Source organism: Gracilinanus agilis, chromosome 3 (genome assembly GCF_016433145.1).
Source record: "Gracilinanus agilis isolate LMUSP501 chromosome 3, AgileGrace, whole genome shotgun sequence".
Lineage (NCBI taxonomy): Eukaryota > Metazoa > Chordata > Mammalia > Didelphimorphia > Didelphidae > Gracilinanus > Gracilinanus agilis.
The window spans coordinates 130767648-130795087 of NC_058132.1; the positions used below are offsets into that span (position 1 = coordinate 130767648).

Here is a 27440-nt window from a genome sequence, read left to right on the forward strand (position 1 = left end):
CTTCTAATTTATCCCCATTGCATATGATGTTTGTTGATGGTTTTAGGTATATACTGTTTATTATTTTTAGGAAAGGTCCTTATATTCCTATACTTTTCAGTGTTTTCAATAGGAATGGATGCTGTATTTTGTCAAAGGCTTTTTCAGCATCTATTGAGATAATCTTCATGAGTTTTTTTATTGATATGTTACATGTGTCTTCTGTCATGGCATGAGGAATATGAAAATATATATTGCATGAGGGCAGTGGTAATAAACTATATTAGACGGTCTGCCACTTTGTCAGAAGGAGTGGTAGAGGAGGGAGGGAGAGAATCTGAATTACAAAATGTCAGAAAACAACTGTCAAAAATTGTTTCTACATTTTTTTAAAAAAGATCAAAATCAATGCTGATTAGAGAAATGAAAATTAAAACTATTGAGGTACCATCTCACAATTATATAAATGAAAAATGCTGGAGGCAATGATGGAAAATAAGTATATTAATGAACTTTTGGTGGAACTGTGGTCCTACCATTCTGGAAAACAATTTGTAACTATCACCAAAATGCTTTTATATATACTCTTTGACCCAGGAATACCACTAGCTCTGAAGCCCAATTAAAATAAAAAGGCCTGGTAGGTTAAAAATATTTATAGTAGCATGCAAGGAATTGGAAATTGAGGGGATGTTCAAAAGCTGTGGAATGCTGGATAAGTTGTGATATAGTGTTAGAAAAGCCATTTTCCCTATCCAACATTCTCTTGGCAGTTATCCATACACATCAGTGACAGTTGATCCTCTTACCTCCCAGTCCTGCCCTTGTTAATTATTAAAACCCTTTTGTATAAACTTCCTTGACTTCTCCTTCCCAGACTATAAGCACCCACTGTTAAGTATACTGTTTCCCTGGCTGTGTTGGTTTCTGTCATTATGTTATTTCCCCAGCTAAGTTTATGATAGTTTGTTACCTATTCCAAGTCAGTGAAAGACTAGTTTCATCCTGCTGTACTTGTGTTTTCCCTTCTAATCCCCTTCCTATTCCCAGTTATTTCACTTCTCAGTGGGTGGGGGAAAGGTAAGAAGGAGAAAGTGAGAAAATTTTTAACTCAAAAAATCTTTTAAAGGTTAAAAAGTAAATAAAAAGATTTTAAAAAATAACAATTAAAGATATCAAAAAAGGGGTCTGATATAATGGAAAAGGGGGACACAATGTTAATTAATAGGTATGAAATTATGACCATGAAAAGGAATTTATAATGTTCACTTAACAATAGTTTTAATCACATGAAATAAACATTTTATAAAGATATTTTATGACTCATTCCTAAAAACAAATCCCATTTGGGTGTATAATCATGGAATGTGAAAAAATCCTGAGTTATCCAATGATATGTTGGAGAAGAGTTACCTTTGACAGATCCTACAAAATATCAAGGACAGTGAGTAAGAAAGAGTTTAGCTAAATTCTGAAATATTTATCACTAGGTTAACTACAGGTAAGTGAATTTTTTTGGTAACATCATCTCAAAAAATTATAAAGATAGTGAAATATTGTGAAAACAACATTGATTTTGGAGTTTTAGGAACCAAGTTCAAATCCTCACTTATTATTTACTTTGTCATTTTGAGTGAGTCATAACCCCTCAAAGTCTTAGATTCCCAATATGGAGAATGAAAGATTGGCTTAGAATGTTTCTACTATCTTTGATAAATCTACAATCTTATGATTTTTTTTTTACTAAGAGGTAGAGGACTTGAGACCTGTGTTGGTAGATAGCCCTACATGGTTACTTGAAAGGTTGCTAAAATATTAAAGTATAACTATATTTAAAAGTTAGAGGGGAAAAATTTTAAATTGTTATTATTTATATACTCCAGAGATTGTATAAAAGGCTTTTTGCATGATTATTTTTCCATCTCTAGCATATATCGAACTACAGTTCATCATTTTGTGTATTGAAAGAATATTATAGCTTTATGATATTAAAAAAAAAACTACTTGTCAAATATATTTAAATGTCAAAAATGAATGCCAAAAATATTCAGTAGATCCAAACAGCCATTTCAACTATCAATTTTCACAACAGTGAAAACTTTAATAGAAAAAACTGACAGTATAAAAGTGATTATTAATATCTTTACCTAGTTAATTAAAATATCTAGTTATCTCAAAGAAGATTTAAGAAACACTTGACATATGAAGATACAGACTATTTTAAACAAGTTTAAAAATACACTGCTAGAAATGTCAATATTGGCAATTCAAAATTCATAGTACTAAAAATGGAATTAATGTCTCACAATAATAAATATTTGAATAAAGACTTGATTTGCTTCACCAGACTAACTGCATGGATGGCAAACTTGATACTTAATATCAGATGAGTTTCATTCTGCAATTATTAAATAGGAGCTCCCACAGATCTTTCTTAAGAACTTTTGTGTCCAAGGTATTGATGGAAATGGAGGGAAAACCATGTTGAGGCATCTCTCTTTCCTTCAGGAGATGGCTCCGATTATCATTTTCCATCCCCAAATTAAAACTCTCCTATCCTTAAATTCCACTTATCTACTGGTCACTGATGCCTATGAACTCTTAAAATAATCTTTATTTGAGTCTACTATTCTTTCAAATTATTGTAGCATATTTCCCCTTCCTTTCAAAGTCAAATTATTATAATAAATATCTATACTTTCCATTTAACTTTCTCAAACCCTTACTATCAGGCATCTGACCCAATCACTCAACTGAAACATCTTTTTCTCTATGCCTTTGTGTTTCTGGAATGCACCAATTCCTTACTTCAGCTTCTTAGAGAGCTTTAAGCTTAATTCATGGTTCAGATGTCAGTTCTGTTATATTGAATCTCTGGGAGCCAGGAGTCCACACTGTTGATTGACAGGTGGATCCGTTGGATATCAGAATGTTCCCAGAGGGCTGTGAGAACAGAGAGAGAGAGAGAGCAGTTGGCCCAGAGGGGTATAAAACACCCTGACAGCCCTGGAGGGGGGTTCCTTTCCTTCCCTGAGACCTGAGATCTGTGGATCCTGGTCTTTTGGGGATTGAGACTTGCTGGGCTCAACCTTGCACGATCTTCCTGTCTTGTTCCTGATAAGATCATCAACCTGTACCCAGACCATCATCTTCTAATTCTACTGCCCCTAAATATTAGGAAATTAATCATCTTAGCTATCTAGGTTTCCCAGGGCCCGGGAGGGATCCGGGAAGTAGGCAGGAGAAGAAGAAGAGGGTGGAAAGGGTGGACATTCCAGAGATTGGTTAGGCATATCATCTAGCAAAGAAGAAGCTAAAACATCAAGCAGCCATTTGCCTTCTCTGGTTTGGCTGTGGCCAGGCTGGACCAGAGGAGTTAACCATCCTGACTCATTACTTGCCTACAGTCCTAAGGGTTTATCATTACCAAATTTAGTTAGGGTTTCCCAATACCTCTATCCAATCCCAATACCCCATCTTTGTTAAACACAGTCAAAGCCTTTTAAAGCACCTTCCTGAAGTGGTTATTCATAGCTTCTTTGGGAAGGGAGATATGCAGTCTGAGACAAATGGTTACCAAGCTAATAGAGCCCATTTACACTATCAATCAACCCCAGGTGAGATCTGAAGGGATATCATCCATTGACCTGAAGGATCCTGCCTGGGCACTGTTATAAAGGAGGGAGGTGTCATATCATCTACCTAGGGCAAGCCTTAGTTGATCTTGCCCTAGCCACCTATCTGGGCTATCACTGTTGTCACACATTTACCAGTGGTAGTATCCAGTTTAGGTCCCTCTCCCTCTCTATCAACAACATCTATATTTTCTTTATTCTATAACAGTTCCTATTGTGTCCACCATCTTCAGTGGCTCTTGACCTTTTTCTATCTCATGGCACTGCCATGCATAATTGCCATACTAAGAGAAAGTTGGAAGATTTGCTTAAGCCCATAAGACTGCAAGTGACAATTCCATGTAATTCTGAGAACACCTAGAGAAACCTTGAGGAGCTCTCCTGGGCCCAACAATTGTCTGAGAATAGATGTTAATTCTTTCTCTATCCTCAAATAACATATCAACTTACCTGTTTACACATTATAATTTATATGTTTACACATTGCACTGTAATTACCCTGAGAGCAGAGATTGTGGTTTTTTGTCCTTGTTTCTCCAGGTCCTTGAATGAATTAAACACCACTCTTGATGCTTAATATATAATTACTAAACTGTAGAAGAAAACCCTTGTGGGACATAACAGTTAAGTTTCTGAAGCGCTATTTTGTGTGTGTGTGTGTGTGTGTGTGTGTGTGTGTGTGTGCGCGCGCGTGCACGTATGTATATAGGTATATGCAGATGTATGCATGGTTCTGCTTGGCCACAGAAGATAGACTTAGGAATGTGTTGAGGAGAAAATTTTGGTTTGGAATATGGAATAAGCTTCTTAAAGATTACGGCTGTCTCTTTTTATGGGAGCAAAGAATTGGAAATCGAAAGATTGTCTATCAATAGAGGAATGACTGAACAAGACATGATATATGATTGGGACAGAAAACTATGGTTCAATAAGGAATGCTGGTCAGGATGATTTCAGAAATATCAGTAGTTCTTTGAAGTAAATCTATTACATAAAGTAAGAAGCTCCCTTTTTTTACAGTCCAGTAGGTATAATCCTTTTGTATATGAATTGGAAAAGACAACTGCTAAGATCATCCCCTTCCAACTCTAAAGTTTGTGAGAAGTGAATTCTTTCAAAAAAGACGGTTGGTTGCTTGATCACATGGTTCGATAGAGATATGATTGGGGATGTAGATCAACGGTCGGCAACCTTTTTGGCCGTGAGAGCCATAAACACCTGTGGAAGGAGGAGGATGGAGGCGGAAGGCCCTGGAATATGTGGTGGGGGCTGAAGGGCCCCCTGGGGCACATCCTGGGCTCTGCCCGGACTGGCCGGTCGGGTAGTGGAGCCAGATATGGCTTGAGAGCCATACATTGCCGACCCCTGCTCTAGATGATCACCCTAATACAAATATTAAAAATTTGGAAATAGGTCTTGATCAATGACACATGTAAAACCCATTGGAACCGCTTGTTGGCTATGGGAGGGGGTAAGAGGAAGGGAGGGAAAGAACATGAATTGTGTAACCACGGGAAAATACCCTAAATTAATTAATTAATTAAACATAAAAAAAAGACAGTTGGTGATATAGTGGACAGATAACTTAGTCTAAAGCAGTGATTCCCAAAGTGGGCGCTACCACCCCCTGGTGGGTGCTGCAGCGATCCAGGGAGGCAGTGATGGTCACAGGTGCATTTATCTTTCCTATTAATTGCTATTAAAATTTTAAAAAAATTTAATTTCCAAGGGGCCAAGTAATATTTTTTCTGGAAAGGGGGTGGTAGGCCATAAAAGTTTGGGAACCACTGGGCTAGAGTCAGGAAAACCTGAATTCACCTCTAGTCTCAGATACTTACCAGCTGTGTGATCAAAAGAAAGTCACCTAACCTCTTTTTACCTGTTTCCTCAACTATAAAATAGGGATAATAATAGTACTTACCTCCCAGAGATGTTATGAAGATCAAATAGTAAAATATTTGTAAAAAACAATTAGCACATTGCTTTTCATATAGAAAGTATTACATAAATATTCCTTCTCCTTCCCTAAAATATTATTCAATTGGAATTTTGGTAAGCATTATTTTCAAAAGTACTGAAATTTGGCCAAGAAATATGAAGTTACATAAAAGAAAATTATAAATAAGATAAATTGTTTATGAACAGCTTTATTTCTGTTGAATCACATATAGTAAATGGATAGAAATGACTGTTACTTCATTTAGATGATTCTAATACAAAAACAAGAAAAATTTAATAAAACAATGTGAGTTTGTATTTAAAAGAATACAGAAAGGGAATGTTATCAAATAGAAGCTAACTTAAAATATAACTTTCTAAGGGGCAATTAGGAGTAACTTAAGTATTAACCATAATATTTAATTCTTAAAAAAAGTTTTTGCAATAATAATTATTTCCCTGACTCCTGATGGCACTGATGAGTAAACTTCTTGCCTTGGTGTAAACTAGTCCTCCCTTCCTCTTACTGAAATTTTCTCATTATTCCCCAGGCTGGTATCTTCTTGCATTCCTTTCCAATACCCTTTTTATATGTTATCTTCCCCCACTAAAATGTAAACTCCTTGAGAACAGAAACTGTCTAGTTTACTTATATTTGTATTATCAGCTCTTAATACAGTGACTGGCAATGTTAAGATATTAAATACTTTGTTTCCTTTTTCATCAGGAAATTACCATACCTTCAATGACCTAATTCCAGCTCTATGAAATAAAAGAATTAAGGATTTTTTAAGGACAAATTATGGGCAAAGCACTTAGCTTTCATTTTTATGCATGAGACAGTCAAGTGAGGTTGTTAGGCAGTCAGTAAATATTAAGTGCTCACTATGTAAGTTTAGTACACTATGCTAAGCATTTGGAGACATGAATTCAGACAGATAAAAAACAATTCTTACTCTCAAGCTGCTCATAGTCTAACAAGCGAGACAAAAAATACATTACAAAAACAATGAGCTATGAATGTACAGGAGGCAAGCAGTTAGTGGAAATGAACAATGTGTTGTATTTTGAAGATGTTTTTGATTGATATTCATATCTAGACTTCTTCATTCCTTATTAATAAAGTTGTCCAAAACAGGGAGATGAAGTAATAAAAGTAGTAGTAACCATGTTGGACAAAAATAGCAGGGGCCTATTGTTTGTATATATGTATAGCCAAGTAGTGGGATAAAGTGAATATCTATCTAACACAATGTCTGGTACATTCAGGCTCTTAATAAATGACTGTTGACTTGAATAGAGCATAGATTCCTATAGGTACATTGGTTTTCTTAGTGTGATATAATAAGATTAAAAAATCTATCATATTGAAGAGATTAAGAAATGTTCCCACAGAACATAATAAATTTGTTTCCTTTTGTTGTATTTCTAAATTTATATTTACCAAGAGTTAGTTCTCATTGACATTAAAAAAAGTTTTATTCTAATAGAACATGGACTTAATGAAGATTAATTGGAGAAATATATATTTTATCCTGTTCTTACACACACACACACACACACACACACACACACACACACACACACACACACACGTTTCTTATTCATTTCCTTTATGTACACATTAAATCATGTTCCCTTCTGGATATGAAATGACAAATGACACATGCAATTTAATTCAGGGAACACTTATTAGGCACTTTACAGAGCCATGTGAGATGAGTATTGGTTGTTTTTGATGAGCTTATGCACCATACCTTCCTAATTTTTATCTTGATCTAAAGTACATATTTCTAAAATGGCTAGCCAGGGTTTAGATTTATAGTCTGTGGTTGTGGAACAAAGCATATATTCACTTTTCTCCCTATATCTGTGTAAGTTATCTCTACCATTACCACAGATCACATTTTCTAGTAATTATAATTATTTTTATAAAAACATATGCTGCTTCAAAACACAGTTTAATAGATGCAAAAATAATTAGCATAGATTAAAAAAAGAAACTTTACCTTCAATCAACAGCTCCTGCCCATGACTACCAAGTAGTGTTCGAGAGAGGAATGGGGCAAAATCTACAAATATTTCACGAAGAAGTGGGGCAACTTTTTCTAAAGCTCTTTCAAGTTTTGCAGTGATGCTGTTGAAATAAGATATGAAAAAAATAACATCAATAATTGCAAATAGCAATGATATTTATGTTGTGTGTTAAAATTTGCTAGCTATTTTAGATTTTTTTATTATTCAAGCCTTGCAAGAATGCTGATGTAAATATTAATCGTTTTTCAAAATTAGAAAACCAAGGATCATAGAGATTAAGTGATTTGCCCTAGAACTTGTAAATAGTAAACATAAAGTGACAAGATCTGAACCCAAATGTTCCTTCCTACCAAATGAGCACTATGCCCAGTATATCACAATTCCTAAGATTTGCATTTAATTATTTTTTTTCCAAAAGGGTTACCAAAGCACAATTCTCCACTTAATGAATTGAGGAACAACATCATGGCAGCCGATGATAAGGAACAAGATATAGTTTTATAGAGCAATGAAAGAAAGCTCTGAATGCCTGTATCAATGTCAAATGGACTTCTGCATGTTCCAAAGCTCTATATAAAAGCGACTTTGGATAGAGAGTTAGACCAGGAGACAGGAGGTCCTGTGTTCAAATCTGGCCTCATACAGTTTAGCTGTGTGACCCCGGACAACAAGTCACTTATACCCAATTCTTAGCCCTTCATCACTCTTCTGCCTTGCAATCAAAACACAGTATTGATTTTAAGCCAGAAGGTAAGGATTTTTTTAAAAAGGTGAAAATTAGAGTCTATAAAACAGGAAGTCTATAGAAACCTGTGATGACTGAAAGCTCCATATAAAATGGGTTTCTATTTCCTAATGGAGTAATTAGGGAAGAATGATAAATAAAACCATAAGGATTATACCATTGAATTACATAATAAAACACATATACCAAAGTCATGTTTCAGAAGGTGCTTTATCCCAGAGCTCACAGGCTAAGAAAATGCAAGCAGATAGTAAAAAAAAATTATGTATCATAAAGCCACAGTAAGGATTAAATAGGATTTAATAGCTTCTACAATAAAGGATCAGAAGGAATAGAATATTATATTTTGGAAAGCAAAGAAGCTAGGATTAGAGTCAAGAATGACTTACTCAGCAAAACTAGGTATAATCCTGGGAGTAGGGAGGATGGATACATAATGATATTGAGAACTTTCAAGGTTTCTTGATGAAAAGAAAAGAGCTGAATAGAAAATTTGACTTTCAAATAAGAGAATCATAAATAGATAAACATGAAGGAGAAATCACAACAGATTCAATAGTTAAACATTCCTGTATGGGAAAATGATAATTATAATCCCTAAGTACTTTATAATTATTAGGTTAAGTTAGAAGGAGTTTACATGAAGGACATGAAAGAGTTGGCTATGAGGGGATTGATGTAAAAAAATAAAATTAATGGGTTAGAAAGAGGTGTGCACTGGGAGAAGGTGAAAGGCAGAGAAAGAACAAGGAAAAGGATCTTACATAAAAGTGGTTTAAAAGGAACAACTTTTATATTAGAGGGGTAGATGTCAGGGTGGACAATGGTCAAACCTTACTCTCAACAAAATTAGCTGAAAGAGGGAATAACACGCACACTGATTTGGGTATAGAAATTGATCTTATGTTACAAGGAAGTAGGAGGGAAGCAGGAGAAGAGAAGGAGTGGAAGGCTGATAGAAAGGAAAGTGGATTAATGGAGGCCATAGTCGGGGGGGGGGGGGAAGGGGGGGAACAGACTAGGGGCAGCTAGGTAGCATAGCAGGCCTGGAAACTAGAGCAACTGATTCAAATCTGGCTCCAGACAATTCCTTGGCAAGTCATTTAACCCCAATTGCCTGGCCCCTACTGTTCTCCTGCCTTTAATTCTATGAGTAAAAGTGTTTAAAAAAAAGAAGTAAAACAGACTTTAAAGGAGAGACATGTGAAAGAAAGAGAAGATAAGGAAGAAAAAACAGGATAAAGGGAAAAAACATTAATCATAACTGAGAATGTGAATGGAATGAACTAACTTGTATAATGGAAACAGATAAACTGGACTAAAAACTAGAATCTGTTAATATGTTGTTTACAAAAAATACATTAGAAACAGAGAGAGACAAAGAACAAAAATAAGGTATTGGAGCAGAATCTATTATGCTTCAGCTGAGGATAAAAAAAAATGAAACAGGGTCATAAACATGATCACAGACAAAGCAAATATTAAAAAAAACAACTAAAAGAGATAATCAGGAAGCTATGTTTTGCTAAAAAGTATTAGACAGTGAAGTAATATCAACACTAAACATATGCACCAAAATCGCATAGCATTCAAATTCTTAAAGTAAAAGTTAAAGATATATAGAAGGAAATAGAGTATAAAAACAGTGCTAGAAGAGGACCTCAACTTTCCCCTCACAAAACTAGATCAATGTAATCATAAACTAATCATGAAAGAAGTTTAAGATGAATAGAGTTTTAGAAAATTGTAAATGATAGACCTCTGTGGAAAACTGAATTGGGAACAGAAAAAGGTATATTGTTTTCTCAGCTGTACCTAAATATTTCTCAAAAAAATCTCAAAACTTTCAAATGCAGAAAAGCAGAAATATTAAATGTATCTTTTCCAGATCATAATGTAATAAAATTATATTTAATAAGCGACTATGAAAATATAAATTAAAATTAATTGTAAAAATCATCTAACTCTAAAGAATTAGTGGGTCAAAGTACAAATTATAGAAAAAAATAATTTTTTTAATGAGAATGACAATGGGATAATATACCAAAATTTAAGGGGTATAGCCAAATCAGTTTGAATGAGAAAATTTATATCACTAAACTCTTATATAAATAAAATAGGTAAAAAGCAAATCAATGAATTGGACAGGCCACTAAAAAACAACCCTGGAAAAAAAATTTAAAATCCCCAATTAAATACCAAGTAGGAAAATCTGAAAATCAAAGGAGAAATGAATAAAAGTGAATGTAAGGAAACCATCAAACAAACAAAAGTAGAAGTTGGTTTTATTAAAAAAATAGATTAAGCTATTGCTTAATTTGATTAAGAAAGGAAAACCAAATTACCAATATAAAAAAAATGAAAAGGGTAAGTTCATAATCAATGAAGATGAAATTAAAGCAATTATTGGGAGCTATTTTATCCAATTACATGCCAACAAATTTAACTAAAATGGATGAATATTTACCAAAAAATAAATTGCTCAGGTTAATAGGAGAGAATATAATACTTAATTATCTTACAGAAAATAAATTGACAAGAAATTATCAGAGGAAACTGCCCTGATATTCTTGAATAAGGAAATAAAATAGGAATGGAAAGATCCACTGATCACCTCCTAAAGGAGATTCCAAAATAAAAACTCCTAGAAATATTATAACCAAAATCCAGAGTTCCTAAGGTTAGGAAGAAAATACTACAAGCAGCTAGACAGAAAAAAATTTATGTAATGTGGAGCCTCAGTCAGGATTAAATTGGATTTAAAAACGTCTACAATAAAGGATCAGAGGCACTGGAATAAGATATTTTGGAAGGCAAAGGAGTTAGGATTATAATTAAGAATCACCTATCCAGTGAAGTTGAGTATAATCTTCCATGAGAAAAAAAATGGTCTTTTACTGAAATAGAGGAATTTCAAGCATTAAATGATGAAAAGATCAGAGCTAAAAAATACAAATGCAAGAAAAACATAAAAAGGTAAACAGGAAAGAGAAAATATAAAGTTAAACTGTTTATCTTCCTAGATGTAAAGGTCATACTTGTAACTCTTAAGAATTTTATCATTATGAGGATAGTTAGAAAGTGTATATGTAGACAGAAGATGAGGAAATAACTTGATTATGATGGCATTATATAAAAAAATCAAGAGGTATAAAAGAGAACTACCCTGAGAGAACAGGGAAGGGAGAGGTAGAATGGGATAAATTATCTCACATGAAGAGATGCAAAAGAGATACATCAATAAAGGGGAAGATGGGGATGGGAAGTGATGGGCAATGCTTGAATCTTACTCTGATTGGAATTAGCTCAAAGAGGGAATAGCATCCATACTCAGTTTGCTATAAAAATCTATCTTACCCAATAGGGAAGTGGAAGGAGAACAAGAAAAGGGAGAGAGTGCTGATAGAAGAGAAGATGATTTGGGAGAGGCAGTGGTTGGAAGCAAAATACTTGTGAGTAGGACTACAGTGAAAGCAGAAAGAAAGATAAACAGGGAAAAAATAGGATGGAGGGAAATACACAGTTAGTAATTATAATTATGAATGAGATGAACATACCCATAAAACGGAAGCAGATTCCAGAGTGGATTAAAAAACTAGAACCCTACAAAGTGCTTTTTACATGAAACACCTTTGAAGCAGGGGAGTCATACACAGACTAAAGGTTAAGGCCTGAAGTAAAAATCTATATATGTGAATTAAATGGCATAGCATTCAAATTCTTAAAGGAAAAGTTAAAGTTACAGGAGGAAATAAGTGTACTATTGAGGGATCTCAACTTTCCCTTCTCAGAACTAGATTAATCTACCAAAAAAAAAACAACAAGAAAGAAGTTAAGGAGATGGGTAGAATTTTAGAAAAGTTGGAAATAATAGACATGTGTAGAAAACTGAATGGGAGAAGAAAGAAATAGATCTTTTTCTTAGTAGTACATGGCACGTGTGTAAAAACTGACGATGTATTAGTACATAAAAACCTCACAACCAAATACAGAAAGGCAGAAATATTAAAATATCCTTTTCAGATCACAATACACTAACATTTACATTCAATAAAAGACTCTGGAAAAGCAAGTTAAAATTAACAGGAATTGGTTAAAGAACAAATCATAGAAATAACCTATTTCCTTAAAGAGAATGATAACAAAGAGACAACATAGCAAAATTTATGTAGTCAAAGTAGTAGTTAGGAGGAAATGTATATTTCTAACTGCTTACATCATTAAAATAGAGAAAAAGCAGATCAATAAATTGGGTATACAACTAAAAAAAACAGAAAAAGAACAAATTAAAAATCCTTAATTCAAACCAAATTGAAAATCCAGAAAATCAAAGGAGTAATTAATAAAATTTAAAGTAAGAAAACCATTGAAGTAATCAATAAAATAAGAAGTTGATTTTATGAAAAAGCAATTACAAGATCATTTTTGGTTAATTTGATTTAAAAAAAAGAGAAGAAAACCAAATTATCGGCACCCAAAATGAAAAGAGTGAATGCATCACCAATGAAGGCAGAATTAGAAAAATTATTAAGAGCTATTTTGCCCAGTTACATGCTAATAAATCTGATAATCTAAGTGAAATGGATGGTTAACAGAAGAGGAAATGAAATACTTAAATCACTCCATCACAGAAAACAAAATGGAATAGGACATCAGTGCAGATTAAGGAGTATGTGGGTGATTGGGGCTAGGAAGCAAGTGTCACTGACTTTTTCTTTGAGGTTAACTATGAAAGAGAGAAGATAGAAGATACAGGATATCTTCAGGCGATGGCAAGGTTAAGGGATTTTTTTAATGGAGAAGACATGATAATATTTGAAGTCAACAGAGAATATTAGCAGTTAGGAAAGAATTGAAGATGACACAGAGAGAATTATGAATTGTGTGAACTACCAAAGGAGATGGAAAAGGAATGGATTAAGGGCACAGATATGAGAGTGTTATCCTGAATGTGGTATGATGGAACACATACAGGATTTAAACAATCTTTAACTGAAAACACATTAAGCAACTCTGAAAGTGTTTTAAAGCAGTAAAGGACCTAAATACCCAAGCTATACACCACACTGTACCAAATTCACAGGAAAGCCAAAGGTATAGAAATTTTCACCCCAACTATTTAGTAAGTGGAAATGTTCAGTGTTCCTTTTCTTTTGGTGTAGGAGGGATGTGAAAAAATTACCAAGACACAAAGGTGTGAACTGACAAATTTGATAACCTCTGGGCTAGAAAATAAAAATTAAAATCTACTGGCAAAAAAAAAAAAGATTTAAAAGGAAGTAGTCAAGAAGGTTCCTTTAAGTCTCAAAAGTTCTCCACCAAAGTCTCAAGAAGTTCTTAGAGTCCTCTTGCCTACAGGGCTCACAGCTGAGTCCCAGATCAATATACTTGGGAGCAAAGCTAACACAAACTGTCCTGTAACTGGATAGCAACTTCGTTTGCAACATTTCTGGTTGGTGCTGTGCAAGTGTGAGAGGTAAAATCATATTTCCTGTTACTGGTCAACAACAAGGGTATGTGTGGCAAGGAATAAAACGAAAATTTTCTTAGAATAAAGTAAGACAGATAAAGTGATGATAATGGCTGAAATTATTTAGAATTAATGATTTATAAAGTGCTTTCCTATATATTAACTCATATGAGCACCAAAACAACCTTCTTAAGTGGACTATTATTATCCCCATTTTATAGACAAGGAACCTTAAGTTTGGAATACCCAGCTACCAAGAGTCCAATTCCAAATTTAGTGTTCTATCAATTATTTTTCAATGCTATTTATCTATAATAATATTCAATATATGCAGTGCTTCAAGGTTTTAAAAACATTTTATATGCATTTCATGTGTATCTTATTTGATCCTTAAGTCAACCAAGAGAAAAAGCAGAGAGAGTGTGGAAAATTTGAAACAGAACAGTGTCTCTGCAATTCTGTCACTCATAATGATTCCTGTATTATCTTGAGAAGTCACTCAACTAACCTTCCTGAGCTGTCATTTTCTCATCAGCAAAATGAGGGAGCTGGACTCAATAGGCTCTGTGGTCTCTTCTAACTCCAAATCCATAATGCTACAACTAAGGGTAAGTGTTCAGGCATTTCTAAAGAACAAAATAAGGAAGATATAGACGTTCTCAGTGATTAGCCTTGAGGTTCTCTGTAGAAAAAGAAGGAAGGTCATCTACTAAAACAGGTTGGGAAACATAGTTGAGAATCTATGATGGAGGAAAAAAAAATTATTACAATGCATCAATGAGGACTCACCTGTATTTAAAAGACATGAATTTTTTTTTTATATAGAGACAGCAGTATTGTATTATGTCTACTATCTGCACTGAGGAACAAAGGAAAAGGAGCGAAGAAGGCATATGATAGGGAATGACCCAAGGACAAAGACTGGCTAGAATATGAAGAACAGGACAGCAAGAGGCTTAAGGGTAAAGAATAGTGTATAACACATAACACCTTGAAATTTACCTTTATTTCTAAGAATAGTAATAAAAACAAACTTTTCTGGAAGCAAGTTGCTTCCAGAAAAAGTATCTCAACAAATTGTTCTTTGGATCAGATCACATCCTTGTGACTCCAGACCAAAGTACTATGCTTGGTCACTACTTTCCTTTATATAATGATCGATCTTAATTAAATTCACTTTAGTAGCTTTGTAGAAGATAGAGTGGATGGGGAAGAAATTTGAAGCTGAGAGAACTGTCATAAAAATTAGTTCAGTTTAAGTACAGTGGGTAGTATAATGGCTCCCAAGACCCACATTCTGAATCCCTGAAAGGTCATCATTCAAATGACAGTCTCCATCCCCTGCCCAGTTGATTCCTTATTTGCATCCCTCCCAACCCTCCTACTCCTATATTACTCACCATATTTCCTGTGCCCTCTGGAATGCCTGTTCCATAATCAAAAAACTTTTCTTTTTACTAAATCTTTTCCTCTCCCAATCCTTCCACCATCTATTACTGTAATTTAGTTCCCTCTGATAACACAGCTTCCCTGGATACCTTTTTCCAGTAGTGGTTGCACCTTCACTCACTCCCCTTGGGTCACTAAGGCAAGGGAGCTGGGACACTCTTTGTTCCCCATTATTATTGCTAGGTTCCCTCCCTTCCTCTCTCATTCAATAACTTCTCCTTTGAGGTTCATGCTATTTATATCTATCACTCAATCAAAATCCTCATACTTGTTGCCTATAGAACTCCAGGTCACTCCCATTCCTTCCTCACTGAGTTCAGTGAATGCCTCACAGTTTTTCTCTCCTTCATAATTCCTGCCTTGATACTAGAAGACTTCACTGTACATACTGATTCTCCTTCAAATACCCATACAACTCAATTTCTCATCCTTCTTATTTCCTACGATCTACCTCTCCACTCTACCTCAGTCACACATATAATTCTAGGTTCAAGGGTATTTTAAAATGCCCTTATCAAGCCATAATCTATTGAATTTCACCTTTCTTTTTATCTTTCCTTATTAAAACTCTACTGCTCATCCATGCCATGTCCTCTAATTCCTTGATTTTTCAGTTATCTACATGGTGATTTCCCTAGCATTTGCCATTCTTTTCTGTTTTCCCCATCTCCCCCAATTTATCTCAATACCACCTCTCTCATGAATCACTAGACCCTTTATAACTGATCTGACTGTATCCTTCTAAGCCTCAACCTTGAAAACTCCCAACTATTTTCTACTTCACAAATGTGCTGATTACTGAAGAAGAAAATCATTCATTCTGACTAGTCACTATAAATTGATGTTGCACAACCTCAGATGGGTCCTTACTACTGATACTCTATAACTTTCTCATCAATTCACTATCCCACTGTCTACAGCAGCTCATATAAACTTTTTAATTCTTACTCAAACATCTCTTGATTCCCTTTCCCATTACCCTCAGAACCTTGTCTAAAATTCTTAAGAAAGATAGAGGACATTCATCATGAACTACTTATTCCTTGTTTCCTATAATTCATATATGTGCTTTCTGCCACAATTTCCTCCTTCATCCCTTTCTCATGTGTCAAGGTGGCCTTCTTTATGAAGGCTAACTCCTGTATTTGTTTAAGCAATGAAGATTAATTTTCATCCTAATGCTTTTAAATCCAAAAAGTAGCAGCTACTATATTCACTAAATCTATAAAATGTTCAATGTAAATTATAGCAAAATATTGGCTTAACCCAGGATCATTTCTACTTCACTTATGAAAATGAAACTAATGATTTTTTAAATAATAGTAACAACAATGGTGCCAGTCAATTAAAGGCAGCTACAGGAAGATTAACACAATTATTAAAAAGGAGGAAAAAGTATGAATAAATATTCTCACAGAACATGATAGGCAAAAAAGTTAGGGATTTTTTTGGGATAAAAATATATATAACTTCATTAAGAAATAAGCAAAAGTAATAATAATAGTAAAGACTGATAATAGTTACATTTCGACTAATGGATTTTTCCAAATGTAACCAAAAGTAGTTTACTTCCAGGTGAAATCTATAATATGGCTAAGATTCAAGAAAGGGAATCAAAGGACCTTACATAGGTGAAACCCACATGAATTGCTTAGAAAAAAATTCATAAATGGTTGAGTAATGTTGATTGGTTTATGAAATTACAAGGTTTTTTTATTGCAATTCAGAATCAGATCATCACCACCAGAAATTACAATGGGGTTATTCTAAAGGGGCCTGTATATGATGATCAATCCAAATTATTTAAGGAAATAGTGGAAACTAAAATGCATCACTACAGTTTGCAGAACTTTAGCACCTACTAAAGTCTTTCCTATGGTGGTTAGCTACAAAACAACAAACTACCAAAATATATAGACCTAGGAGGAGAAATGAAAATTATGTAAGAATAAGAAAAGCTAAAAGTTGTCTTCATTGTCCTGTTTGCCATTAAGAGTTATACCAAGGTTTTATGCAATGATTAAACAAACAAAAAGCTTACATCTTACTATTTTTCTTTAAATAGCAACTATTTTATAAATCTGTGTAAGTTTACTGACATTTAGAATAGCACAATTGTTAACTTGTTCCAGAAATGTTTCTATCTAAAATCCATAAAACATTAAGTATAATAGGATAGTAACTTTTCACAGAAATGTTTTTGTTCTCAAGAATAATTTTATTATAACATTGGTAATAGTAATAATAACTAAATAGAGATTCAAGATCAGATTGTTGGTACCAAGAATTACAAGAAGGATATACTCATGGAATCCAAACTTGCTAATCAATGAATAATGAAAAAAATGGCAGAAAGCATATATAACAGCAATTTACAAAAAAGGCAACTTATCAAATACCATACTTATAAAGACTTAATCAAGTAATTAGAATTATACATTATGAATTAAGCTTTTGAACAAACAGCTAACAAACACATACAGGAAATTATCTTTTTTTGGAATTCAGTAAATAAACTATACTGGAACTGAATATGTCACTCTTACCTACAATCATCTAGTTATACTACTGATTTATAAAATTTTAATATCTATACAAATTTAATATCAATGGTTTTAATAGATGTTGTCATACCAAATGACAATCTCCAAACTAAATGAAATGAAAAGCAAACAAAATATAGTAATCTAGAAGAAATAAAAAACATGTTTTTGCCAGCTACTGGAGTTGTCTAAAGTGTACTTAATTATATTATTTTAAAGCAATTTTATAGAGTGTTAGGTGGCACAGTGGATAGATGAAGTGCTGGACCTGTAGTGCATAAGATGTGGATGCACTATATATAAAGTCTCAGACACTTAATCATTTTGTAGTGCTGGGAAAGTCATTTAACTTGCCAAAATTTTCTCATCAATTAAAATGTGGACAATAATAGTACCTTACTTCCCTGAGTTGTCTGTGAGGATAAAAAGGACATTCAGTGAATGCCGAAGCACTAAGTAAATATCATTTTTGCTATTGTTTTATTTTTTCGTGTCATCATTTACAGAGTGTTAAATATAAAAGAATATCTGTCAGAAAGTGGTATGTCCTAGGGACATCTCTATATGAGCTGCATTGAGAAAAAACGAGATGATTACAATGTAAAGTACTTGGAAAACTTTAAAGTAATAGCATTTACACCTTTATATCAACCCAGTAAGATAGGTACTATAGGTATTACTATCCCCATTTTACATATGAGGAAAGTGAAGTTCAGAAAATTCACAATTATAAATGTATTGAAAATTTATCAGTTTTTATTTAGAACTTCTCTTGAGGAAATGAGTTAATTCTGTTTCTATTTAGAGTACTATAAAAACTGTGGGCTCCAGTTCTAATAAACTCTCTTTTGGTTATGTCTATTCATAAAATTAAGGATACATTTTTTTTGTCCCTTAAAAGCTAACCTGAGGCAATTCTACAAAGTACTTAGTAAAATACTTCTTTGGTAGAAGCCACAACAAAGACATGATGCAATGTTTTAAATTTAATTTAGTCTAGTAGTGGTTTGAGAAAATCCTTCTATTGGATGCAGCTGCCTTGTGTTATTCTGAATGTTCTCACTGCAACTATTGCAACTCTGTAAAATAACAAATGTAACTAACATAACAGAAAGTTGAGCACTAGAGAGAAGGAATATTGTCTTTTCCCCTTTATTAATCTCATCCAATTTATTTTCTCTTTTTCTTTGTAGTGGGTTAGAGGATAAATAATAAATGCATCTTTACTTGGAATAAGAAAATTGTACAATTTAGAATCACACAATCAGTCTCAGAATTGGAAATAATTTCAGTGGTCACCTTGTTCAAAACGTACCAAGTAATTATTTCTAGCAGATTTGATATCATGCACTCATTATAAGGATTGTGGACAGAAGAGTTGATCAAAGGAGTATTGGATTTAGAACTGAAAGGGAGCTTAGTGATCATCTACTCTGATACTCTCATTTTATGGAAGAGAAAACTGATGTTCAGAGGTTAAATGACTTACTGAAACTTATGCAGATAGTAAAGAGAAGAATCTGGACTCAGATCTAGAGATTTTGACTCCAAATCAAGTATTCTATTCACTGAACCAAACAGCAGCTTTTTGGTTTTTGTTGTTGTTATGGAAAGAGGACTTGATCTCTGTTTAAGTCTGAGCTCTATCACTTACTAGGTAGACCGTGATGCAAACTATGTTAATTATAAAGGGCTTCTAATGAGAGAAAAACAAGAAAGAAAAGTTGGCTTTGAGTAAGTGTCCAGAAAGCAGGAGAAATTTTATACTTGACAGAATAGTAAGTTTATCATTTGTATTATCCTCATGACAAATGACAAGTAACTTTGCTTAAAGTGCAGTATATTGTATATTGTCCCTGTTAGAATTTAAAGTAAAAAAAAAAAACTAGAGGAATGTCTCTCAACTCTTTCAACTGTCAAAAAGAATCAAGTATTAACATAATGGCTTCACAATACATATTTGGAGAGAAGTAGCTAGCATTTACTTCCACAATGCCTTTGTTTACAAAGCATTTTATAGATATATTATTTGATTTTCAAATTAACCTGGGAAGTAGGGGCTAATATCATCCCTATTTTATAAATGAGAAAATTGAGGCTTAGAGAAGATTTTACCAGTCACATAGAATCTGAAGCTGGATTTGAACTCAGATCAATTCTGATTCCAGGTCTACTGGTTCTAAGCACTTTATCACTTATCTGCTATAACACAGAATGGTACAACTAATGAAATCCAGTATAGGATAGCAATTTCTTGCCTTTATATAATGGAACTAAAAGAGCTATTTCAGGAATGTTACTAAATAATTATGTAAAATTCTGTTTATAAAATATATTATATGTTTCAATAATTATATTTTATAACCACTAAGGAATATATAATTCCATTAGTGTATATTAAGGAATCTTATGTATAGAAAGGTTAAGTGATATGACCAAATAAAGAAAGGACACTAAGATACTGTAATTTTCCAAAGGCTTATATAATAACTAAAATAATTTACTGAAAAGAAAAATGATCAACGAAGATCTTTGTAACTCCTCCTTGCCCCAACTAAATTAACTACTTATGTACAATTAATTTAATTGTCTAAATGCTTGATATTCTGTTGACATAATCCCAGAATTTGTGGCACTGATTTTTCCAACCTAATATTTAACTTTTTTGATGTTAGTCACTAAACAACAAAAAATACTAATAAAATGCATTTATTTTATTCAATTCAATATTCAAAATCAAAATCTGACTTTTATTTTTCTTCCTGTCTCTTGAGTAGATTTACCAAACAATGTAAAGCCTTTCAATGTCATGTATGGTCTAAGAAATCAGATAAGGTTACCAGGAAATTAAAAAATGGAAGCTAAATACTATCCATCTTTGTTTGAGAAGAAGTTTACTGCTTTTATATGGTATGATGAATTCCAAATAAACATGTTCCAGGTTTTATTAAATTTAATGCATCTCTGGGGATGTCCCCAGATAACTGTAAAAGCTTCCTGGAGTGCATGTTTGGGAATTAGTAATTGCTTGTTTTGCAGAAATGGAAGGAAACTAAAATGTAAATGGATCTAAGGAAGAGAAGAAGACTGTAGAGGAAATACTCAATTTCGAATTAACATATCAAATGAAACTTCATGAAAATTACTAGTTTAAATTTATAGGGGGATTTCCAAAATAATGGGCAGCAAAAGGACATAATGAAGTAAAAACACAAACCATAAATGTGATGATGTCAGAAATTTAAATAAGTGCAAAAAATGAAATCAAATTCCTAATAACCATTAATGTTCAATGTAGTGTCAAAAATTCTTCATTTTGTCTAGTGTTGTTTATAATACTATTTTGAAAGGGAATAATTGTAGAACTATCAACTAATATTTGGGACTTTTTTAAAGCTCTCACATAATAAATAACTTGGAAATTTTCTAATTCTATGAAATATTTTCAATCTGAGAAAATGTTTGAGAAATGCTGAAATTTTTAAAACTAAATTTATGTAGATATATGTATATGTGTACCATATTTTCAAATGTGCCATCAAATAAATGAATGAAAGAGTGAGAGATAATAGGATTAATCTTCGAATTTCATGAGAAATTGAGGAAAAGAACCAGTATGGTGTATAGGACCTCTGTGGATAACTTGGAATGGTGGATAACTGTATGACTTGGAAGAGTCATACAGGATACATAGGCATGGTTGTTTTTGAGATTTTGAAATTGATGATATCATAGATACATTTGATTGAATGTGTCTCTCAAAAAGAAGTTACATATCTGACAGAGAGAAGGTTTTTTGGTAGAATAATGTTGGCAACAACAAATAAAAATTCTCTAATTGATTTGAAATATGAAATTTATCTCCAAAAACAGAACTGAGCAATAGTATTCTTTGCTATATAGTTATCAAGGTTTATGCATAACTAAAATGTAAATATAAATTTTGAAACTAGACTATAAATATGAAAATATGTACCCCTGTCATTGTTTTTCTTAGTCACATAAGAAACAATTATGATGCACTCTGCCTTTGATGTTTATGTTATTACATTTTGACATTACTAATTTGGGCATTATCATTCAATTAAAATTTATAGTAAGCATTTATATAACTTTACAAAGTGTATCAATATGTTTTGTCACTTCATCCTCATAAAACCCTAGGAAGCAGACACTACCCCCATTTTACAAATGAGGAAACTGAGGCAAAGAGTAATTAAGTTACTTGACCAGGGTCAATTATTTAGTAATTTTTTGAGGCAGGACTGAGACTCAAGTTTCCTGATTGCAAGCTTTACACTATGCCCAATTAGCTGCCTACATAATATAAATATATGAATGGATATATACAGGCAAGTCAATGTAGTTTCCTGTATAGATGAGCTTATGCATATTTGTAAGTGTGAATTTGTGTGCACAGGGTAGATTTCTAATTATCAGTGTCTACAGTTTCCATTACTGATTAAAAAATGAATATGGCTCCTTGATATAATCACTATTCTTACAATAAGGAAGTATATCCTTAGTGATTACAAACTCATTTTAACAAACTTTACTAAAACATGGTTAAGGTAAATAAGTCTTTAAAAAATCATGTTAAGCTAAATACAATACAGTTTTGGTCATCTACTTTGAATTATCTATAAAAGTCTTTCTTTATACTAATTCAATATACTACATGAGTATAAAAAAAAACATAAGCAGAGAATCAAAGATCAATAAATCTGAGAGTTAGAATGTATCTCGGGGGCACTGGGTAGCTCAGTGTATTGAGAGCCAGGCCTAGAGATGGGAGGTGCTGAGTTCAAATCTGGCCTCATACACTTCCTAGCTGTGTGACCCTGGGCAAGTCACTTAACCCCCACTGCCTACCTTTACCACTTTTCTGCCTTGGAGCCAATACACAGTATTGACTACAAGAAGGTAAGGGTTTAAAAAAAAAAAAAGAATGTATCTCAAAGACCATCTAATCTAATATGTACCTAACTAAGAATTCCATATACATCTCTGACAAGTGGATATTCTAGTCTGTTTGAACACATACTCCTTCCAGTCAGTTAAAAGAGATTTTATTACTCCTAAAGAGTGCACTCCACTTATCTAAAACTCATTTTTTAAATTTACTCCCCACCCTTAACATTTTTTGTAAAAAAAAAATTTAGCTAAAACTAACACAATAGTTATAGCTAACAAATTATGCCTCATTCCAGATTTATATTTCAATTTATATTTGTTGGAAAAATTGTTTCACTGTCAAGCTTCTGGAGAAAAGATTGGTTGTTGTATCAATCAGCATTATGAATTTTTTGGTGTGGTAACTGCATAAACTTACCTTGATTTTGCTTATGTCATTTTGCATCTGTTCATAAGTTATTTCCAAATTTTTCTATTCTTCTGAATATTTTTGTTTCTTAATAATACAATAATATACCATTACATTCTTATATTCTGATTTGTTTGGCCCTTGCCAAATCAATGGATAGCCATTTTTGTTTCCAGATTTTTCCTATTATGAAAAGTAGTATCATAAATATTTTGCATGTGCAGAACATTCCCCTTCTCAAGAATTCTAACCAGTAAAAAGTTTTTCCTCATATTACGCATGAATTTGGCTTAGCAACTTAAGTACACATTTAGAGGTTAAAGGAAATTTTAAAATAATGTAGTCCAGTGATGGGCAACCTTTTAAGATTGGTGTGTCAAAAATCGTGAAAAACCTGAGCATAACTCAGGTGGTGTGTCACTTTGAGAAAAAAAAAAAAAACAAAAACAACTTCATGATATTTATAGTTTAAATCAGTGGTTCCCAGACTTTTTTGGCCTACTGCCCCCTTTCCAGAAAAAAATATTACTTAGCCCCCTGGAAATTAATTTAAAAAAATTTTAATAACAATTAATAAGAAAGATAAATGTACCTGCGGCCATCACCGCCGCCCCCTGGATCACTGCAGCACCCACCAGGGGGTGGTGGCGCCCACTTTGGTAATCACTGGTTTAAATTAAAAAATGTATAAGTGTAATATATAACTGTATTTAATAAACCAAAATAGGTAAATTAATATAGGTAGAATTGTCATTTGTAGTGCACAGAGTGTCTACACTACACTACAGCAAATGTTTCATCCTCGGCATGCGGCCCCATACTTCTCTGTATGCGGCCATATGCAGCAGCATCATTGAAAAAGGCTACGCCTGTCAGTGCTGACACTCATGTCATAGGTTTGCCATCACTAATGTAGTCCGATCCCCACATTTTATACATAAGGAAACTAAGGCCTAGAGAAACTAAGTGAATTACCTCTAAGTCTCACAAGTAAGTAACACAGATAGGATTTAATCCATGTGCTCTAACTAGAGATAAGAGTTGCTTCTAGCTCTTCCCCTGAAGCTAAATGGAACAAATTTAATCCTTTATTTCATACAGTAGCTTTTTAAATAATAGTCATCTTCTTTTTGCCAGGACAAATATGCCTAATCATTTTAAACAATCTTCATATAACATATCCCCTGTTCTCTCATCAATCTTGACCCCTATTATCTGGAAATGTTCCAGGTGATTGTAAAATGTGTTGCCCAAAGCTAAACAGGGTCCAGATGTGGCCTTATGAAGGCAGATTATAGACAGACAATACTGGCCTCCTCAGTCCCTATCATTCTAGATACTATGCTTCTCTTACTGCAGTCTAGGTTAGTATTAGTTTTTATGGGCTTTGTCCTACTTTATACACATACTGATGCTCCTGTTTACTGAATAGGTGCCTTTTCCATCTTTTAAAAAATGAACAGTTTGTTTAGCAACAGCGTCCACATTCTTCACTAATGAAATTGATTTTTAAACCCTTGTGTAGATTTTTAATGTTTATCTTTATTAAATGTTATCTCTTTAGGGGATAGATGGTCTAGCCCACTGATGGGCAAACTTTTTAAAGAGGGGGCCAAAGGAAAGGAAATGCTCATCTGTCAGTCAGTTTTTAAGGCAACTCTTGAAAGTTTCATTGTATTGTATCCTACTCATTGTATTTGTCAGATGAGGAATAATGTTGCACAGCCAAACAGAATGTTTCAAGGGGTCCCATCTGGCCCGAAGGCTGTAGTTTGCCCATCACTGTGCTAGTCTATCAAGATCTTGTGAGATTCTGACTCTTGTCAGGTAGTTTTTCTTCCCAGATATGAGCCACAGGTAAATTTGACTAATATACCATTTAAACCTATGTCTAAGTCCGTGATGGGTAAACTACAGCCCACAGGCCAGATATGGCCCCCCCTGAAACATTCTATCTAGCAGTAGGATTATTCCTAATCTGACGAATACAATGAGTAGGATACAATACAATGAAACTTCGAAAGAGTTGCCTTAGAAACAGACTGACAGATGAGCATTTCCTTTCCTTTGGCCCCCTCTTTAAAAAGTTTGCCCATCACTGATCTAAGTCATTAATAAAAGTGTTCACCAACACAAGTTCAGGAAAATATTTCCTAATATACTCCACTACAAATCTCTAAGTTGACATGGAGTCACTAATGTCTACTTTTTGTGTATGGTCATTCATCCATTTCCATATCTCTCTAACCGTCTAGTCACATATCTATCTATTCCTCAAAGACAGTGCTAAATCAAGTAAACCATGTGACTGAAATATAGCATTCACATAGAATGCTGACTGTGGATCCTGAATTTGGATCATGATTAAATCATTTATTAGCTACATGAACCTGGACAAATTACTGAACCTCTCTGTCTGTCTCAGTTTCCTCATCTATAAAGTAGAGATAACATTAGTACCTACTTCCCAAGAGTAAGGGTGAAGATAAAATTAGATTATACTTCCAAAATGCTTTGCAAGCCTTAAAGCACTACATAAATGCTAGTTACTGGTGGCTCAGTAGATTGAGAGCCAGGCCTAGAAAGAGGATGTCTTGGGTTTAAATCTGACTTCAGATACTTAACTATATGGCCCTGGGCAAGTCATTGAATTCCCATAGCCTAAGCCTATAGCACCCTTCTGCTTTGGAACCAACGCCCAGTATTTATCAAAAGACAGATGATAAAGGTTTAAAATAAACTTGTTATTATTATTATCATTATTACTATTAGTTAACTTTTAAAGAAATAAAATGTGATTAATCTGGTATTCTTAATAAAGTCATGCAGACTGCTGGATCATTACTTTCTCTCCCACATGTTCAATAATAATCCATTTAATTATACATATATATGTATATATAATATGTTTTGAAATTTTGCTAAGAAATGAAATCAATGTCATTGACCTTTAGCTTTCAGACTACAAATCTTTTACTTTATAGAATATCAAGATGTTTCCCTTTCTCTAGTCCCATAGTACCTCTTTTCATTATCCATGGTCTTGCAAAGACTTTTGACAGTGACTCAAAAACTGTACAGTGCAATAGGAAAAATTCAGAGAAGTGGGCAGAGAAGAATGGAAGAGGTAGAGTTCAGAATATACCCCAAGGCCAGTATATTCAGTCAGTGTCACTGACTTCAGGACTCCTGCATGGTATGAGTTGCCTAAGCAAGTGGAATGCAAGTAGTTGATAATGTAAAATTCAATTAAACTATGGCAGTCTTAAGAGACAGGCCCCAGGAAAGAGGCAGGATGGTAGTAAGTCACTTGGAGAGTTGCTGACAAAGACAGGAATACTTTCTCTGACCAGAGTGCCTACAAATTGGCACAGGACTATGTACAACACCTTGGCACAACACCCATAGCATGTAAGTGCCCACCACTATACTGGGGTCATGGAAGAGGTACCATGCCACTATAGTAATGTCCTGTGGTAAAGCTTCACTATCCCTATGAAAATTACAGCTTACTTTTACCATGCTATAAAACACAACACAGTTAGCAGATTAAAAATAAACTTGTCCCTGGTTTTAACTAGTCTGATAAAATGACACTATTAAATTTGTACGGAGATACCAAACATTATATTCCATGAGGTCAATCAACAGTCTGAGATTGTCATTTACCTTCGTACGGGTACCTTCCTTCTATATCTGTCTCATTAGTGTTAACTGATAAGAATAATAAAAGGGCTCTAGCTAAACCAGAAGTATATAAGATGTTAGTTTTTATAAAGCAAACAATTTAGAAGTGAAAGTTCATGTGTAAAGGTTATTTGTAACATGTGGGCAATATAATTAACATTTAGCACTCACCCTTTTATATGTAGTGCACTGTGTTACACAACGGAGAAAGTACAAAATCTACATGAGAAATGATTCCCTTCTCTTGAGGAACTGACGGTCTAATAGTGATATAAAACACAGAGCTAGCTGTACTTAACATCATGTGAAAACTACATAAATAGTTACAAAATGAAATTTTAAATGATGTATGTCTAAGACATGGCATTCCAAGGTTGCATTCAATAAGCAAAGAAGGAGAGAGAAGGATAATTGAGGCATAGAGAATATTTGAATAAAGGGGCAAAGTTAAGAGAACAAAATGTTTGTCCTGAGGCAAAGAGCTGTCTAATGTTAGTGGCACACAGAGAGAACAGAGAGGATCAGTGGAAAATAAGGGTCAGAAAATAGAAAGATGACAAATTGTATAGGTCATGAATGTCAGAAAAGCAGCTTATATATTGCTTGGGAGGCAATATGGGGTCCATGAATATAT

At 33.6% G+C, this 27440-nt stretch overlaps 1 protein-coding gene across 1 annotated transcript in view; it reads right to left on the reverse strand.

Moving 5' to 3' along the window:
* The window catches only part of NBEA (neurobeachin), an 800789-nt gene that overhangs the window by 408167 nt on the left and 365182 nt on the right, over window positions 1–27440 (reverse strand). The window contains exon 34 of the mRNA XM_044668958.1: window positions 7562–7689. Coding sequence (XP_044524893.1) covers window positions 7562–7689 — 128 coding nt within the window. The remainder of the gene's footprint in view (window positions 1–7561; window positions 7690–27440) is intronic.